The sequence below is a fragment of the Pipistrellus kuhlii genome, unplaced genomic scaffold (assembly GCF_014108245.1).
Source record: "Pipistrellus kuhlii isolate mPipKuh1 unplaced genomic scaffold, mPipKuh1.p scaffold_m20_p_8, whole genome shotgun sequence".
NCBI lineage: Eukaryota > Metazoa > Chordata > Mammalia > Chiroptera > Vespertilionidae > Pipistrellus > Pipistrellus kuhlii.
The window spans coordinates 60,185,005-60,205,875 of record NW_023425584.1 but is presented as its reverse complement, the minus strand read 5'-3'; the positions used below and the strand labels follow the sequence as shown (position 1 = coordinate 60,205,875).

At 37.6% G+C, this 20,871-nt stretch overlaps 1 protein-coding gene across 3 annotated transcripts in view; it reads left to right on the top strand.

Annotated features, from left to right (window-relative positions):
• The window catches only part of SPOCK3 (SPARC (osteonectin), cwcv and kazal like domains proteoglycan 3), a 307,350-nt gene that overhangs the window by 154,544 nt on the left and 131,935 nt on the right, over positions 1–20,871 (top strand). For all 3 annotated transcript variants that reach the window (XM_045576531.1, XM_036424368.2, XM_036424369.2), the window contains one exon: positions 10,149–10,263. In XM_045576531.1, coding sequence (XP_045432487.1) covers positions 10,149–10,263 — 115 coding nt within the window. The remainder of the gene's footprint in view (positions 1–10,148; positions 10,264–20,871) is intronic.

The window sequence follows — 20,871 nt, the reverse complement described above, 5'->3', positions numbered from 1 at the left end:
TGCTTTGCCCCCTCCCTCCCACCACACACACACAATCAGTGTTCTAAACCATTCATATTTATTTTACTTTAATTACTTGAGCTTATTCTAAAAGTTGTCCTAAATGGAACTATACCACATGTATACTCATATCTATTGTTTTTTGTTTGGTATAAAGTTTTTGAGATTTACCTAATGTTATTGCATGTTCTAGGTTTCTTTGTTTCTTTTACTTTTTTGGTTAGTTTTATTGCCAAGTAGTATTCTGTTTGTATGAAACAACTTGTTTATTCACTCATCCACTCATAGATGTGGCATTAATTATAAAAAGAACGTCGATTTATTATCCAAAGAGATCATGAAGGTATCAATTTATTGTCTCTCATCCTTCAATCTACCTTTCACAGCCCATTCTGCAGTAATGGAGCTGGATCCCGTATGCCTGTCTCCTTGCAGCAAGCAACGTGTTAAGCTTTGTCAATAGAGGAGATTTCAAGGGAATTGCAGTAAAGGGCTTCTCTTTTTGGCTCTTGGGTATATCAGTCTCTCCTCCCTTTTGCAGTGGTGCATGAAGAGGAGTCATACCAGGGTGTTCTACCCTACCATCATGCCCAGCGCGTGCCATCCCAAGGCAAGCTTGCATACTCAGTCTTGGTTGGCACTGTACACAGCAGGTCTTGCTTTTGCAAATGAGCTCCCAATGCTCCTGTTCTCCACATGTGCCCACCTGGCAGCTCTGGCCCACCTGTATTCGGTGTTTTCCTGCTTGCCAGTATCCACTTAGCTTCCTTGCCTGCCAGCTCTGATGAACCTATACAGAGTGGGTGGGAGGGAGAAGTGGATACATGCTGCCTGCTTTCCCAGTGTCGATGGAACAGCATTGACACTGGCAACCAAATAGACTTCTTAGCCATGCAGTGCTCTTCACCCTTCTCTAAGGAAGTCTGACCCCTAATCTGGGAGGAAGCACACCTTCCTATATCATCACTAGAGTTTTCTTTAGAGCTCTCTTTACACCTTTATAGTTACTCCTCTGTTATAATTAGTAATTTCTTATTTTAATCCTTCCTTTTGAGTTACTGTGTCTTTTGTTTCCTAATTGGACCTAGATAACATTGATGATGCCATTTTATACTCTCACCAGCCATGTATTAGGAGTGATTGATCTAAATTCTGCCCAACACTTCTCATGCTCAACTTTTAAAATTGTAATAATTCTTCTAGTGATCAAGAAAAAATATGCTTTTAATTTTATATCAGATTGAAAAGGGAATCTCTTCTGCTTCACACCTAAGAATGAATTAAATGATCCTAATAAACATATTGTATATACATCTTCATTTCTGTGTGTGTGTGTGTGTGTGTGTGAACATTTGACACACCTCTCAGAGGCAGCATGTCTATGCTTAGAGGTTTGTTTTGTTTTTTTTAATTAACTTTATTCTTTTTTAGGAAGAGTTATGTGGAAATTATTACTTTTATATTAAATATGCAAAAAACTTTAAATGAGTTTATGGGGGACAGAGTGAGTTTAGTCTGAGGATTTTGCTGCACAGGGATAATCCCATGCCCTGAGAGAGGGCTGAGAAATGAGTGTCGCTCAGAGCGGGCAGGAGTTCCTCCAGCAGGTGGTTACAAGAGCTGCTGGGCAAGAAATCAGAGGTTTTGTGGAACTTCAATATCTCTCAATACAGATTCAAATTATAATGGCCAAATATAATTCCATATTACAGGGGCTTTTCTTTATAAATATCTGTCGGGCAGCCTTTTAACAAGTGTTAATTTAATCATAGGTGTACTTAAGCTCTGATATTGCAAATAAAATCCCAAAAATAAACTTTTATGATAGGGATTCAATGTCATTATCTTTATATATCAAACACTAGATGAGAAAATAGAAACCTCTGATAATAACGGTTTTTTACACATAATGTTGCGGGAATGCATGTACTTTATAAAAGAAAGACTATCAGCAATTATCATTTTTAGAAATTTGGAAGAAACTATGCACTGACAAAGAAAAAAAAGTGATACAGAATGGGAAAGTATGGTGTATTAATATATCTATCAAAACTCAAATGTGACTAGAATAACAGTAGTATGAAATTCTGCATTGTAATAACATCTAGAGTTTTTGTTAACTTCAATTTATCACTGTAGTAATTAGATATATTTAATACACTTTTATAAGATAGGACATTATTGAAATAAACACTACGATTTTGATAAATATTTATTATTAACTAAATTAATCCATTGATTGCACACGAATCTTCCAACTTTGTGGACTTCCACATTTAATGTTTGTAATGAGGAGACCAGAGTTAGATTGGGTGGCTTTTATATAATTGAAGTAATATTAAGGTTTGAAACTAAGAAAGTCGCTCCAAAGACTTGCAGCCACATTTAATCACATTTAGCACCACAAAATTGGCTGTCAAAGTCTAATTAACTATCAGGCATTAGCTCTATTTTCCATGCTGCTCACTTGCACAACCTTTCATTATAACATCTGGCAAGTTTTTTAAATTTCAAAAAAGCTTGTTCCTCCTATAGCTTTAGAGCATAGGATTATAGTGAAATAAACTGTTAGAACTAAAACAATAGCATATCTGATGCTTTGTTATGGAGCCATTAAAAAGACTTTTATAATCTTATTTGAGTTACTGGTCACTTCATTTTAGATGAGTGCACACCATTCAGCTTAAAGAGACATTTTAACAAGCAAATGATGACATATAGTTTAGTTTTACTATTTAGTGAGGTTGGAATTTTTCCCAAATTGAAACCCAACTACCAATGGGACATTTCACCTGCTCTTAAATCATGATGCATACCCAACTTAGTCTATTTTCTTGCTTTTTTTTCCCAACTTCTAAAATGTTATTTTATCACATAATTGTATTTTGTTATTAATTGAAAATCAAAGAGAAGGGCATATTTATGTGTTTGCTATCATAGTTGTAGATAAACATTTTATAACATAAAATCTTGATAAGAAAATACTACAATATCCAGGAAGTGCAGGCTGATCACTTACAGAGAGGTACCGACTGATGACAGACATTAATTAGTGACACCTGATGCCAAAGAACATGAAATGATAACTTCATTGTGGTTAGGAAAGACATCATTATCTAATAAGATTTCCAGACAAGGCTAAACCATCCTGTAAGAGTGACTGGAAAATAAAGATATATTCAGAAAAAAATATATCAAAATTATAGCACAAATGGTTCATGTTGAAAAAAGTACAAAAAGAAATACTTCAGCAAATTGTAGGGAATTATTCAAGAGAAAGCAAAGGGAAAGTTATTTTAATTATTTTAATTAGCTATGTCAAAAATAATAGTAGAAATAATGATTCATTTGCAGGGGTACAATGGTAAAGTCCAAGTCAGGTGTAAATCATTGAAAATGGTGAGGAATTTTAATGTTAAAGATTTGGTGTTATGTGTTCTGAGGTCCTAATACTCTTCAGAAGGAGGATAAACTACCTATTATATAATTACTTTCATTTATCTATGCCATCTGTACATGTAAACATCTAAAGGAAATCACTAAAAGAGATTTTGTAACTCCCAAACTAGAAGAAAAGAAAATAGTACTAAATAAAGTCCAATCAATACACTATGAGGCAGGAAAGAGGAAAGAAAACAAAGAAAGAAAAGAGACATTGCAAAATAAAAAGCACAAAATAAAGTGATAGAAAAGAGTTCAAATATGTATTTTAAAAATTACAATAGACAGAACAGAAATAGGGATAGGTTGGATTTCTTAATCTATCTGAAGGGTTCTTGAGTGCTGCACATAAAATAGAAAAGGTAAGAATCAAAAACAACGGAATTAATGGGAGAATTGACAGGCAAGTACTAATCAAAAGAAAATCAGTTACATCAATATTAATATCAGAAAAAATCCACAAAAAGTGGAAATGAAGAGCTGGAATTTAATTCTGTTGATTCCAGTGGTGTTGACTCAGAATACCTATTCAAACAGACCAGTGCTTGATTCTCTCAAAATCATCTTCCTTTCCTGCTCTGTAGTCACCATTGTTCCCATGCCAGTCTTCATGATTAATTTCCTTACAGTGGATCATTATCCTTTCTGTTGCTGACATTTAGTTTCTCCATCTTGATCATATATTCTTCAGAGCAGCTCCAAATTCTTGTGTGTCAATGACATTGTATTAACTATGAGATTAAACTCTCAAAGATAAGAGGTTTCCATCAGTGTTTTATCACAAAATTTGATGGCACAGAGCATGTTATTTCATTAATTCTGAAATCCCTGTTATTCTAGGAATAGGGCATTCTTTTTATACTTTCAGTAGAGACCTAGCACACAAAATCATGTGTGGGTAGAGTCCCTAGACCTAGCCTGTGATTAGGGCATCTTCCACCTGCTCCCCAGTCCCCAGTCCCGCCCACCTCTGCCACTTACCCCAGTTCCCCTGTTGCCATCTGGCAATCTGAAACTACAGGCCTTCAGGGAGGGATCAAGAGGTCTGCCATTCTGCCTGCTAGCCAGTCTCCAGTCCCACTCCACCACCTCCACCCACCCTGGTTTCCTGTTCACCATCCCCCTATGATCAGAGCCTGCTGGCTAGGGGATGGATCAAGAGGGCTACCATTCTGCTCGCTCTCCAATCCTCAATCCTGCCCTGCCACCACCCACCCCAGTTCCCTGTTCACTATTCAGGGCTTGGAACCTGCGGGCTGGGGGTGGGAGAGAGAGGGACCAAGAGGTGTCAGTGCACCTCATAGCGACTGATCAAACAGTTTTGGTTGTTACACCATTATGGCTGCTGGGCTTTTATTATATACGATGCCTTTTGCAATGTTTCCTTATACCAGAGTTTTCTTTCACTGTGTTCACTATTTATGTTTTAAAACCTACTTAAGCTTTCACTCATTATGATTAGCCCCCACTCACCATTATAAGATCCTTACATCTGTGTGTGAATGTGTATTTCTATTTAATTAAATACTAGAGGCCTAGTGCACAAAATTTGTGCACAGGGGGGAAGGTATCCCTTAGCCTAGCCTGCACCTTCTCCAATCTGGGACCCCTCAAGGACTGCTGGCTCCCGATTGCTCACTTGCCTGCCTTCCTGAGTACCCCTAACTGCTTCTGACTGCCAGCCTAATCACCCCTTAACCACTCCCCTGCCAACCTGATTGATGCCTAACTGCTCCCCTGCCAGCCTGTTTGCCCCTAACTGCCCTCCCCCGCAGGCTTGATTGCCCCCAACTGCCCTCCCTTGTAGGCCTGGTCCCTTCCTTGCAGGCCTGTCCTCCCCTGCTGGCCATCTTGTGGTGGCAGCCATCTTTGACCACATGGGGATAGCCATCTTGTGTGTTGGAGTGATGGTAAATTTGCATATTACTCTTTTATTAGATAGGATAGAGGCCCGGTGCACATGTGAGGGCCAGCTGGTTTGCCCTGAAGGATGTTCTGGATCAGGGTGGGGGTCGCCTGGGGGTGTGGGGCGGCCTGGTCAAGGGGCCTATGCTGGTTTGCAGGCTGGCCACACACTCCGGTGACCCAAGTGGAGGCCCTGCTATCTGAGATTTATTTATCTTCTATAATTGAAACTTTGTGACCTGGAGTGAGCCAAGACTCCTGCTTGCTCTGTGGCCACAGCCATTTTTGTTGTGATTTATTTATCTTCTATAATTGAAACTTTGTATCCTTGAGTGGAAGTCTGGGCCTGCCAGGGTGTGCGGAAAGCTTGGCTTCCTCCATTACTGGGGAAACCCAAGCCTTCTGCTCTCTTCCTGGCTGCAGCCATCTTGGTTGGGTTAATTTACAAACTCGCTCCTGATTGGCTGGTGGGAATGGCTTGTGGGCGTAGCAGAGTGATGGTTATTTGCATATTACTCTTATCAGATGGTATGTACCCACACACAATTTCCACTTAATTTATTCTAATTGCCTATTTATACATCTCTCTTGAATAAAATGTTGAGTCATTTGAGGGAAGTGTCTGTTTCATGTAGGATATCTGGTGCCAAAAAATGTATGCTAAAATTGGATAACCCATTTTGAGACCAGAATGTGAATTTGGAGATCATCTAGTGCAAATTCCTTATTTTATAGATGAACCTAAGAGGCTACATAGCAATTATTAGCAGGAACTACTTGTTCTTTGAAAAATCTGTGTCAATATTGGGAAGGTTAAGTTTCTATTATACTAGTCAAGTATCTAATAAATTCTTTCTCTTGCATTGGCTGAGCTAAGGTAACTGGTTCATAATTAACTCCATTAAAAATAATTTACAATGTGATTTAAGATTCCTATAGCCTACAATCATTAGAATTTAATGATTCTTCTAAAATCTAGGGTTCCTGTGGAAAAAAAAAACACTTAAAATTTATGCATTTGTGCAGATTAGGAGTTTCAATCTTTCCTGTTAAAGCTTATTTCAGTTCTTGTTTCTAACAATAATATCTAGTTTTGCAACTTAGTGCTGCCACTTTTTGCCTTTTCTTCAAATCCACCTGCACTAAATATGAATACTAATGAAGGTTCCTCTGCTCTCATGAGAATTCAACACTTTTCACTGTCCAGGTTTATTTTCGTGACCTGTCATCTACATTGTGTCCTTACTTTTCAGTTTCCCTAACATTGGGACTTCTCTTCAAGAATTAGATTTTTTCTTAGTGACATGCAGGTATGTCATCCACATTCACCTTCATCTTCTATTGCTCACCTGCTGACTCAGGTACTTCCACTATTAGCAGCTAGATATGGCTGGGCACTTCCTATCTTGTTGTGGGCTGCAGGAAGTGAGGAATTTTATATGAGATAACAAGTACTATGGTGAAAGAATGAGGAAAAGTCTATATCACAAATGCACTACAAAGGTTAAAATTATAAGTCAATTGTTTGAAAACAAAACAAGCAACAACAAAACAGTATCAGGTCCCCAAGTAGTTCACATCAGTCAGGAAGATCTTGAAAGATAAGGATGAAGACAAGAAGATGGCCAAATGAATTTAAATGCAATAGCAGAACTCTTTCTAGGTGTAGTTGTACTGGATGCTTGACACAAATTCAATAATACAGGGTAGAATGGGAACTGTTAATTTGAAAAAGATGGAAAGAGGAGGATGAATTTATGTTAGGCTCTTTAAGATTCAGAATTTATTCTAATCCATGGGCTTCAGCCAAGAGAAAGATGCTTCTGTTATTGTTGTGACTTCAAGAATAAAATCTTAGGCATCTGTATTTACAGCGTGTGATGTTTTATAGTTTTTAAGCTGCCAACAATGTGAGTTCTGCTGAAAAATACAGATGGTTAAAACCACATGCACAGAAAGTGATCTTTTCCTTACTGCAGACCCTGTGTTTGATTCTTCTTATTTAGTTTTACTCTATTTTCCATCTCTTGACAAGTACTGCTACTGTTCTATGTTATCGTTTATGGGGAATTTTATGCAAAATTTAATTAATTTTCATGTGATATCTTTGTTCTGATAATATCCTCTTTATATTCCTATTTTTGAGATCTTCTTTAAGTGGATATAGTATGAGAAGTTATGGAATTTTTGTAAATTATTGTAGTGTGTATAGATAAAGAAAACTGGAAGAAATAAATAACTATTAAGATTTTACAATTAAGAGTAAATATATTGATTAACCATGATAGTTTTATATGTACTATAGTGTCTTATCTCACAATAAAAACTTATTTTCAGAGTAATATATCTTAGTTAACTATATTCATGATGAGTGTTAAGACATGAACATAAGATACAGTGGTAGGTGCAATGACATTGTATAATTGTTAGGCAGAATTGTATAATTGTAATCATATTAAATATTATTTAATAAAATTAAAATAGGCTAAGAAGTAGAAAAGCTTAAAACATTTTAATGCAATCTAAATTATTGAATTTTTCTTTTATGTTGTACAGCTCTAAGATACAATAGTTCTATGAGAAAGTTTTTAAGTTAGTGACAGTTGAAGCTGTGACAGTATGAGCGGGTTTTAGCAATTTGCATTTGCATAGTGAACAAAGTATTTTCAACATTTTATAGAGAATAAAATAACAAATGTAGCTTCTCTTAAATGTTAGAGCTACTGAGAAATTAAGAGAATCTATAATTGATATAATAATTATTTGTAAAAAAATGGAAATTGAAACATTTGTGTTCCAAATAGGTGTATTTAATATATTGACTATTTTTACCTTATTATATATATATATATATATATATATATATATATATATTATTTAACATTTTAAAATATATGTTAGTGTTCTTTATTTTACATCTCATACTTATGTGAAATCTCAAATAAGAATTCTTAAGAAATATATACTTTGTATTTTTACAGAAATAATATATATTTATATATAGTCTATATATGTGTTTTATTGAATTCATTGGTCATCAAAGTATACTCACTGTACTTAGTATAGTGAATAAATGTGCTTAAAATTTAACACATTTTAAAGCTAAATTTGATTTGTACCTTGCATGTTAGTTCTGGTTTACTCCAGGTTTACGATCTAAAGAAGACTGACTAAAATCCACACTTCATGTCCATTGAAAGCCCAGAGCTCCCACAAATCCTTCTTTATATTCCCAATAGACATTTTTCTAGTCACTCCACCTACATTTTTCTACATGTTCTAGAACTTCCTTTTTAGTTTGCCATCTGTCATGGATTTTTTCTCTCTCAGTTTGGACATGTGCCCAAACTAGATGCTCAGTGTCATTTTCTTATTTGTGCCAACCCCTCTCTGACTTTCTGCCCCTCCCCAAATGACAACAAAATATCAATAACCATCACGAATAGTGACTCCTAATAGCAGCATCTAAATATACAAAAGGCTAATATGCAAAGTGTCTCCTCAGGAGTTTGACCCAGAGACCAGGAGTTCAATTGCTCCCTATGACATGTGCTGACCCCCAGGAGGTGGCACAGAATGAAGGAAGGCCCTGGCCAGTAGCTGGAAAGCCCCTATTAGCCCTGATCACCAGCCAGGCCAAGGGGCCCTTCCTGTGGATAAATTTCATGCATTAGGCCTCTAGTTACTTATAATAACCTAAAGGAGTAAACAATCAAAATTCCCATCAATTAGTAAATGACTAAACAAAATGTGGCATATTTTACAATGGAATGTTGTTCAGCAACATAAAAGAATCTAGCATGTTGATGGCTAGACCTTGAAAGAAAACATTGTTCCAAATAAAGGAAGGCAGTCACAGGAGCACATTTTGTATGATTCCATTTATATGAAATGTGAAGAATAGACAAATCTATAGAGACAGAAATTAGATTGGCGAGTGCCTAGTATTGGTTACTGGGAGGGAGTTGGGGGAAATGGGATGATAACTACAGGGTCTGGGTATTTTGTTAGGTGTAAAAATGTTCTAAATTGGTTATGTTTAATAGTCACAATTGTGATTATTAATAACTAATTAATACTAAAAAACTAATGAATTTTGAACATTAAAAGAATGATTTGTGTAGTATATGAATTATTTCTCAATAAAACTGTTAATTTAAATATCTCACAGTCTTTGTGCTGACAACCACCAAGACAGAGGTATTGTCTGGATAAATGGTGGTACAAATGTCAGGCACAAACAATTGAAAAATGAAAATGCCACGTCTCAGTTCTTGCCATGAGACACTCAGCCAGTGCCCTAAGTATAGCTGTGGACTTTTCTGGACATCCAAAATCCCATTAATGTCCAGTAATAGGTATCTCCTTGGGTCTCATCTATTTTCTCTACCCACCTGAATCTAGATAAGAGAAGTGTATATATTTCTCAACTGACAGAAGTGTTACAGTAGCAAACTCCAATTTTATTAATCCATCTGTACCTCTTAGGAGGCTGTAACAACTGGAAGAAGTTTTGGTGTTCAAGTTCCTGTTTGATTACACATTGATTGTAGGAGTACTGGTATATGCATTTAATTTCTGAATATAATGGATGAGACTACATTGCAACTATTCACTCTGAGTTATGTGTGTTTAAGCAGAAGTATTGCTTACTAGAAGAAGGATGTGAAGACAATTTATAGCTAAATGCTATTTAAATTCCTGGATCAAACTGAGTTTGATGGGGTTCAAGCCCCCCGTTTTGCACAAACTCAATTTAATAATTTCTGTACAAATTTCTCCACCCCCACCCCTCTTTCTAGCTTTAGATCCAGCTAAAGATCCATGCTTAAAGATGAAATGTAGTCGCCATAAAGTATGCATTGCTCAAGATTCTCAGACCGCAGTCTGCATTAGTCACCGGAGGCTTACACACAGGTAAACATTGTTAAATTAAATGCCACTGATTGAATGGTACTCCTTATACCATGAATAACTGTAGAGTGTAAATATTTGGCAATGTCTGCTAAGCGTTCATCCAGAGCTTTATTGAAACAGCTTCAGAACCTTGGTTAATGCAATTTTCATTCACTTGGGTGAAACGTTATCAGTCAGATTTACTGGGGATTATAGAATTTAGGCATATGTTATAAATAAAGAGAATTTTGTGAAGATTGGATTAAAGCAGTACATTTACCTGCTTATGCTTTTTCAAATTAAAGGAACAAGTACAGTTTTTGCACCCTCTAAAATTTTGTTACTTATGCCCACTTAAACATTCTGTTTAAAAACAAGTTAAAGGGAAAAAAAGAAAAGAAGGATTGATATTTATATAAAGAAAATTTAAAAGTCACAAAATAAAGATACAGACCTGGAACATTTATTTATGGAAGCACTCATACTGGTGGGAGTCCTTGTAGTCTAGTCCCTGAAGGCTGGCACAGAACTGTAAGAGAAGAAAGGGTTTTAGATATCTTTTATAATGATCACCATTGCTCCTGTAAGATAGACTCTATTTGGAGAATAATCAGTAATTTAGGAATAGCCTGTGAAAACTGCTGCTGAGTTTGAGGATTGGCACTTGCAACAACCAAAAGTGAAATCATTGGATAACTGACTGAAGCAAGCACGTGTATCCATTCCCTTTATTACTTTGAAAGGAAGTCTGCTCTGGCCAGGAGGCTCCCTTGGTTGGAGCATCATCCTGAAGCACCAGGGCTGCAGATGTGATCCCTGGTTGGGGTTTGGAATTCTTTTTATGAGAGTTGCTCTTTTCTCCGATAGTGGGCCTAATTTGTGTTGTGCTTTTCATCAAATGAGCATCATGGGGATTTCTCTGAGTATGTTGAGAGACTAATCAGATTTTAGCTTTAGTGTACTTACATCTACATTCTATTATTCATATTCAACAACGGACAGAGAGTTAGAACACTAGAGAATAAATATAAGGAGCATATCTAGAAAACAGCCAATGTTTGTTTCTTTGTTGTTCGTTATTAATGTAAAGGCGCACATAGGTAAAAACCCTTTATTATATGCGGAGCAGATTATAAGTTTTTGTTCCATAATTTCAAATCTCTATTGGCAGATTTCAAATACTGAGGCAGGCTAACGCAACCAAGATAGAGGGTTTGGAAATGAGTTCACCAGGAACAAAGAATTATGTCATGGCATATCAATAATGTACCTTTAGGTGAGAGGGAGAGGGAGCTAGAGAAGACAGTTTGGGCACATAAGTATAAAAGTCCTGCTAGAAATAGCATTTCTATAAAGTCAACATACTGTGGGAAGGCCCAGAAGGGTGACACGGAGTTATCAGTAATATATCCCCTCTGCCACGACCTCTTTGTTGATTTTGCAAAGGGATAACACAAACTTTGGGCCAGAATCGTATTTTTCTGCTTATTTCCTTGGGGTTCCAAAAGCTTTTGGATGTCTTGGAATCCCTATTAATTAACCACCATACATTTAAAATATCAGTATGTGAAATGATGTATGGGGGAATGGGTAGTGAGTGGGTTTTTACTTGAAAAAAATCAGTAGGAGGCCCAGTGATCTTACTTCTATATCTCCAGAAATTAGAAATGCCAATCAGAAAGGACCTATGCACCCCTATGTTTATAGCAGCACAATTTACTATAGCTAGGATTTGGAAACAGCCCAAGTGCCCATCAGCAGGTAAGTGGATTAAACTGTGGTACATCTACACAATAGAATACTATGCTGTGGTAGAAAAGGAGTTTTTACAATTTACATCAGCATGGATGGAACTGGAGAGCATTATGCTAAGTGAAATAAGCCAGTCAGAGAAAGATAAATATCACATGATCTCACTCATTTATGAAATATAATGAATAACATAAACTGATGAGCAAAAACAGATCTAGGGACAGAGAAACATTGATCATACTGTCAAACCTTAGAGGGAAGGTAGCAGAGGGTGGGGGTAAGGGAGAGAGATCAACCAAAGGACTTGTATGCATGCACATAAGCCTAACTAATGGACACAGACACCAGAGGGATGAGGACATAAGTGAGGGGATGGGAAGTAATCGTGGGATAAGGACACATATGTAATACATTAATCCAGTGGTTCTCAACCTTTCTAATGCCTCGACCCTTTAATACAGTTCCTCATGTTGTGGTGACCCCCGACCATAAAAATATTTTTGTTGCTACTTCATAACTGTAATGTTGCTACTGTTAATGAATCACAATGTAAATATCTGTGTTTTCCGATGGTCTTAGGCTGTACAGCAGCAGTTCTCAAACTATGGATCACCACCCACAGGTTGAGAACCACTAGCAGGGTCACCTAAGACCATCGGAAAACACAGATATTTACATTGTGATTCATTAACAGTAGCAAAATTACAGTTATGAAGTAGCAACGAAAATAATTTTATGGGTCATATTGTGGGGGTCACCACAATATGAGGAACTGTATTAAAGGGTTGCGGCATTAGAAAAGTTGAGAACCACTGGATTAATCAATAAAGAAATTTAAAAAGTATATAATGTCACTCCCTTTTGGCAACCATGAACTTGTTCTTTCTATCTATACCTCAGTCTGTTTCTGTCTTGTTTATTCATTTTTTGTTTTTTGTTTTTTGTTTTTTGATTCTACATATAAATGAAATCATATAGAAAGAAAATCAATAGGAGGGTGCTGTTGAAATGAATTCTGTATACTGCCTCACCTAAGTTACAGAGACCTGGTCAATGATTTCATATAAAAGCAAACACTGCTTTCTCTCTCACAGTTTGAGACCCAGGGACAGGTTTCTGTCTACCCACACTTAACACCTTTGAAGAGGCTCATTTGCCATTTCACCCCTGGCCTTCTGAATCCAAGTCAAAGAGCAAATGCAGACCTCACAGTTAGTATGGTGCCTGGGGCAGAGGGACATTCCTTTCTGTAACTGCTGAACAGCAAAGCCAGGAGAGATTGATGTTCCTGACTCCAGATCACAAAGCTAGGAATGGCCAGAGCATTGATTCCCGTCTATATTTACTAACATCAAAGTCCATGCTTTTTTACAACTGTGCTGTCTCAGGCTTCTCTAACTTATGATTAACCAAAGACTCCAGGGACAAAAGGAAACCTTCCTAACTAGCTAAAGACCCTCAGAAACCAATAAAATGTTTTCTTAGCAGGAAGTAAAGCATCCTAAATAGAGAGCCACTGCCAGCTTCCCCTTAGGTGCACAGGTGGGCTGTGGCCCTAGCAGTGAGAGCTATGCTTTAAAGTAGGAGGACTTCAAAGTGTTTTATGGAAACAGAATTCAGTCCTGTTCTGTTTCTGATAGACACTATTTTAGAACTTAGACTCAATATACATTAAATCCAATAAATAAATAATTAGTTTCCAAAGAATTGATATTAAGATTAATATTTGATATGTTTTATTAGCTTTGAGGATGTCAGTACCTAAGTGAATGTTTCTACAACACTCAGGGAAGGGGAGTATTGCCAAGCAGTTTGATCAATGAGGGTGGCTATTATAAATTATGTAGATATTAAATTTAGGGGTTTGTGTCTAATTTGATGATCGGGTATAGAAAACAGAAAAGAGGCTTACTTAATAAATGTTGGATATTTACATAGTTCAGATTAGAAATTCTAATTTTCATCTAAAGGAACAACTTTTCTTTTTCTTCCTCCCTTGATCTCATAAAAGCTGAAAGAAGTGAAGTAGCTATGTGTCTTTGCAGGGGAAATCCTGTTTTTCAATGAGGTCTTCCTAAGTCCACCCCTGACTCCCAGCTGGATATCACACCCATTTCTTCATTCCCTTTGGACACTGAGCTTCCCATCTGGTAACCCTCACTCCATGGGTCATACATGAATTGTATAACATCAATCTTCTTTAATTATCTGGAAATTTTATGAAGATGGGGTCTATGTCTTATTCAATACCTTATACTTAGAACTTGACATGGTGACTAGTATATATTTTCTTTGAAGAGTATATTAAAATAGCTATTTGTAGAACATTTAAAAAATGACTAATTTGATCAATTGAACTGGTCAATATAGATCACGTAAGTCTAAAAATTGTTTTCCATGAGCCTTGTGCTTATTTGTTGAAGATGATCTGAGAAGGACCTGAGTCAATCCACAAATACTAAAATGCTCTCATTTAATGAGCTAATCATGAATCACCGCCAGAAAAAAATGGAAGAGCGGGATAGGGAAATATGAGGGAGCAGTGAGTCCACAACAACTGGCTGAAGACACTGGTATACCCTTGCCTTAGATTTATAAATAAGTGGAACATTTGCTAAATTTATCCTTACTTCATGTATTAAATAACAATATTGTCATGCCCTGCTTCGTGATTGGGGTACATTCTGTCAGGGAGTGCACTTACACAAACATAGATGGTATAGCCTCCTATTACAATGAATATGCTATGGCTTTATGGGAGTGACAGCACAGTAAGTAGGGGTTTGTCTGTGCCAGCAGCATCACAAAGGAGTCAGTGATTGCAGTACAAACCCTTGCCAATTGCCTTTTCTTTTTGTAATACAAGGGCCTGGTTTAAGATGTGATTGCCAAGGCATGTACTTCAGAGAGGAATCCCTTTTCAAAGACAGCAGCCACTTCAAGGAAGGCTCTCTGCAATAAACACAGGGCCAGCCACACACCTACATTGAGAGCCAGGCCTCCTGAGCCCAAGGAGGCTTCTTTGTCTCACTCAGGTCTTGGTTGATTTTGATAAATGGACATCCGGGCTACTTGTCTTTTTCTCTTTCTGCACTTTAAATTTTCACTCTTATGTTTTAAATTAACCAGTGAAGAGTGAGTCCTAGCATTCTAGTCCCCCACCCTCTTCCCCAATAAAAGCAGAACCTCAGGCCTGCGCTCCCATGGTTATCACTGAAGAGCATATTGCAATCCGAATAAGAACCACAAGAATCATCCGAAACCGGTTTGGCTGAGTAGATAGAGTGTCAGCCTGTGGACGAAAGGTCCCAGGTTCGATTCTGGTCAAAGGCATGTATCTTGGTTGCGGGCACATCCCCAGTAGGGGGTGTGCAAGAGGCAGCTGATCGATGATTCTCTCTCATCGATGTTTCTAACTCTCTCTCACTTCCTCTCTGTAAAAAACCATATATATAAAGAAGCATAAGAATCAGTTCAGTTCTAAATTGGTTTGGAAAGGAGAATGTCTATGGGAAGGTCACAGGGACCCAGATGACTGTACCCAGGAATTTCTAACAGATAGCATTAATATGGGCACTAGGACATTAGGATGACTATGAGGTGAGCGGAAGTTTTCAGCTCCATTATAATGAAGGGACCACCATTATGTATTATATGTGGCATATTGTTGATTGAAATCTCATTATAAGGCTCATGACTGTATTTGTCTTCCGAAGTCAAAGAAATAGCCTGATTAGGAGTCTCATTGTGTGTTTTACACTAGCTTTGACCACAGTAGCCACTAGAGAGATTGGGTCAATTATCCAAATATATTATCTTCAAGGTCATAAATTTATTTATTTTTTCTGTAAATACTTGGCCACAAATAAGAATGATACCCATATCCTTGTGCTGGATTTTTGCCACGTTATCATCACCAGTTAAAACTAAATAGTTTTATGAACAATGCGAAAGACCTTAAATCCAACCTTAAGTTTTCCACAATGGTAATATAACTAATTATTTAGATGGTCTAATGTAATATGTATATATAATGGCTTGCCAGGCTTTAAAAATTACCCATTTTTTTCCTTCCAGTTTTATTTTGTACTATTGGCCAGGTGCACAGAATTCATGCAAGGTTGTGGGGGGGTGTTCCTCAGCCCAGCATGCACCCTCTCCAATCTGAGACCACTTGACGGATGTCAGACTGCGTGCATAGAGATTCCTAATTTTTTTCTTTTGATTATAATGCAGTAATATCTTTTTAACATATATTTATATTGATTTTTAGAGAGAGAGGAAGGGAGAAGGGAAGAGAGAGATAAACATCCGTGTGAGAGTAAAACATCAATTGGCTTCCTCCTGTACACTCCCTGTCAGGAATCAAACCCACAACCTAGGTATGTGCTCTGACTGTGAATCGCACTGGTGAGTGCATGGGAGGATGCCCAATCAAATGAGCCATGCCAGCCAGGGCTATGTGTTCATGTCTTTGGAAACATATGAACACTTACAAAGTATGTTATATAAATGAGACATTCTAAGTACTTTAGAGGTAACTTTATTTTCAACAATCTTATATTCCTTTATGATAATCTGGATAACCATTGCCTAAGGTACTGCTTCTTAACATATTTTAACAGTCTTTCTTACTGAACACATAATTCTTGGGGTTTTCTTTTATTCTGCTATCACTCTCAAGAGTGTATAACCCTTAGCTACCCCAGACTTGCTCTTAAGGGAAAAAAAATGAATTCATTAGAATGTACATCTAGATATTGATTTGGCCAAGTTTTATTTTAGGTATTCCACTTAACACAAAAAATACATGTTTCTCAAATATGAAAATAAGACAACCATAGGCTTTGTTGTTTTGTTTATTTTTAATATATTTTATTGATTTTTTACAGAAAGGAAAGGAGAGGGATAGTGAGTTAGAAACATCGATGATAGAGAAACATCGATTCAGCTGCCTCCTGCACACTCCCCATTGGGGATGTGCCTGCATTTAAGGTACATGCCCTTGACCGGAATCGAACCTGGGATCCTTGAGTCCATAGGCCGATGTTCTATCCACTGAGCCAAACTGGTCAGGGCTGGCTTTGTTGTTTCACTGCCCAGCACAGATCATTGTTGTGGCATCCTTCCCACTCCTGTGGAAAATCAGGGACCTGCTGATTAAAGTCCAATATCTCTGGCATAGGCCCTTCATAAGCTGGACCATGCAGCTTCACAGCCTGGTCTGCAGCTTTCCCCGTGGCACATTGCAGCCTTACTGCAGCAGGAAGCTCATTGTGTGAGTGAAGGCAGTGTCAGGAGCCAGCCTGCCTGTCTTCACAGTCTAGTCCCACTCTCCTTAGCTGTGTGATCTCGGGCAGGTTACTTCAACTCTCTGTGCTTCTGTAAAGAAGGAATTTTTTTTTTCCTAAGGTATTTTCTGGTGATGTTGTTTTAAGAATTAAGGAGTTAATACACAAAAACAAATAGAACAGTACCTGATTCATAGTAAGAACAGTATAAGGCTTAGCTAGTGCTCTTCTTCTTTAAAGATGTTGTATTCCTGTGATCATAGGTTTTTGTTGTGTTTGAGTATTTTTCCTAGTGAAATGTTCTGCCCACTTATTTTCTTGTTCTCCTGGCAAATGTTCCATGTCTGAAGAGGCTTTTAGCATAATGGTTAATGGTGAGTAATTTGATACTAGTCTGGCCGCCTTTGAAATCTGTCTCCATTTCTTGGTATCAAAATGGCTTTGAGTGTATTAAACTCCCCAATACTCAGTTTTCTTGTTTATACAGCAGAGATGATAATTACACAATCTGTCTCCCTCCGTTTTTATAAGAATTAAAGACATAATTTGTGTAAAACGCTTTGCACAATGTAAGCACTCGATAAACATTAATTATTGAGACACCTCTATTCAGCTTTCTCCCACAGGTCTCCGAGCCCAATGTAGAATTAAATTCTCCTTCACCGTTATGCCCATAGCACATCAGCAACACTTTTTATCTACCTGTATTATAGCTATGTATATACTATTTAATAACTACAGGTTGATTTGTGAGTTGCAGTTGATACAGTATTTATAAAATGTACTGGTTGACTCCTGTCATGGTGTTAGCAGATGGAATTCAAGATTATATTTCAAGTAAAAGGAATAATGTGATTTTTCCAGTTTAGAGTGGAGAGAAAGGGGGCAATATGTCCTATGTGTAGAGGGAAAAAGTGAGAAACAGCCACTTTTTAAAGAAAAATAGCAAGGCAGTAGGTATATGTTTGTTCCTCTGAAGGTTGTTAGGTTGCTGTCCTTTGGACAAATGTGTTGTCTTCAATAGTTTTCTAGTTTATATCTTTTACCCCAGCCCATATTCCCCATGCCCCCAGGAAAGGGGCTACAGACCAAGAAGTTCAAAATATGTGAGAGGGATTCTTGAGTGCTGAGTTCCTCCTTGAATACTGTCAGTGATGATTGTCTGTAGGTAAGCCCCCTCGTGGCCTCTCAGATAGCGTTCATTTCCCCAGGGGTCCGGAAGACTAATAGGCCACTTCCTCCGAGCATGAAACCACTGTGAGGAAGGACATGCTGGGTGTGAGTGGAGGTCTTTTCCAGTTCTGCTTGCCATACATATCAGCTCTGAAGTTTGTCTACGAAATGCTCATCAATGGACTTGTGTGTACACTCCTGCATCTCCTGATACCTGTCAGCTGTGAGAACAGAGTTGAATGATGACCGTCCACAGAAGGGAGCAAGGTGAGCAGTCAGCATCAAGAAGCCTGTATGATAATGACACAGGGACTACATGGAACCCAGCTGACTGCACACTATGAGTAATAAACATGAGGAATTCATTTACTCCTAAGCCATTTTCTTACTTCATAATATCTCTTTAAAGGAAGGGAGCAAGAATTAGAAAAAAGGTACAAGAGAAGCTTAAAATATTGCTTGGTGAAGTTGTTTTCAAGTAAACAAAAGAATAGGTAGAGGTCTTTAAAGAGACAAAAAGATAGATAAATATTCATATTTTTATTGTATGTTTCAGCAATCACATTCCTTGGCATTCACCCAATGGAGTTGAAAAAAAGTGAATATACAAAACAAAACCTGCACAAAGCAACTTTATCCATAACTGCCAAAACTTGGAAGCAATGCAGATATCCTTCCATAGGTGAATTAATAAATGGTGATACACTGACAATGGAACATATACAGTACTAAAAATAAATGAGCTATCAAGATGTGAAGGGATCTTTTTTAAACTTTTTTTTATTGATTTCAGAGAGGAAGGGAGAGGGAGATAGAAACATCAATGATGAAAGAGAGTCATTGATCAGTTGCCTCCTTCACGCCCCCTACTGGGTACCAAGCTCACAGCCCAGGCATGTGCCCTTGACTAAAATCTAACAGGGGACCCTCTAGTCATCAAGCCAATGCTCTATCCACTGAGCCACACCAGCTAGGGCAACATGAAGAGATCTTAAATGCATATTATTCAGTTAAAGAAACCAGTCAAGCCGAGACCGGTTTGGCTCAATGGATAGAGCATCGGCTTGAGGACTGAAGGGCCCGGGTTCGATTCCGGTCAAGGGCATGTACCTTGGTTGCGGGCACATCCCCAGTAGGGGGTGTGCAAGAGGCAGCTGATCGATGACTCTCTCTCATCGATGTTTCTAACTCTCTATCTCTCTCCCTTCCTCTCTGTACAAAATCAATAAAATATATTAAAAAAAAAAGAAACCAGTCAAAAAGAGGTTATATAATTTGTTTATGGTTCCAACTATGTAATATTCTGGAAAAGATAAAACTGAAGACAGTAGGAAAACCAGTGTTTGCCAGGCATTGGGGGTGGGCGTGAGTGAGGATAATTAAGTGGCACACAGAGGATTTTGAGGGCATTGAAACTATTTTGTGTGTTGCCATATGATGGATACATGCCATTATATATTTATCCAAACCCATAGAACTTATAGTACCAAGAGGGAACCATATGTAAACCATGGGTTTTTGTTGATTAGGATGTGTCAGTGTAGGTTCATCGAAAGTAGCAATTGGCCCTGGCAAAGTGGCTTAGTTGAAGAGTCCCCTGGTGCACCAAAATGTTGTGGATTTGATTCGCAGCCAGGGCATACCTAGGTTGCATGTTCAATCCTTGGTTTGATGCACATAGGGGAGGCAGCTGACCAATGTCTGTCTGTCTCTGTCTGTCTCCGTCTCTCTCTCTCTCTCTCTCTCTCTCTCTCTCTCTCTCTCTCTCTCTCTCTCTCTAAATGATTAAAAACATATCTTCAGGTGAGGATTTTTTTTTTAAGGTAACAAATGTACCATTGTGATGGGAGATGTTGAACATGGAGGAGGCTATGCATGTTTGGGATCTGGGAGAATGTGGCAAGTCTACATACCATCCCCTCAATTTTTCTGTGAACTTAATATTCTGAAAAACTAAAGTTTTATTTTTTAAAAATTGGTATAAAGTATTATAATCTCTCTTCAGTTTCAACAATAAATGTGTGTGTGTCTATATCTGCATCTTAAATAATGGATGGATTGTGTAACTAGTGGTGGTGGTTTAATACCGGTCGTTTGTTTCAAGTTGTAGCATGTAATATGAGGAAACATGAAAAAATATTTAGTGGCAAAAAAATATATAATGGCAAATTAAAGAGACTTGATTGTACCAAAGCATATTTTGGAGCTGCATGGTGTGTGTGTGTGTGTGGGGGGGGGAGTATTGTTTTGTTTTTGTTGTTGTTTTGGTTGTTTGTTATTTTTTAGATAAGAAGATGGTTTTAATAAAATATCCCAATATTGGAAAAGATATGCTAGATATTTAAACTGTGACAAAATGTGCATTTATTCTAACTACTATTTAGATCTATTATTTTTTGAAGTAGTTGGTGTT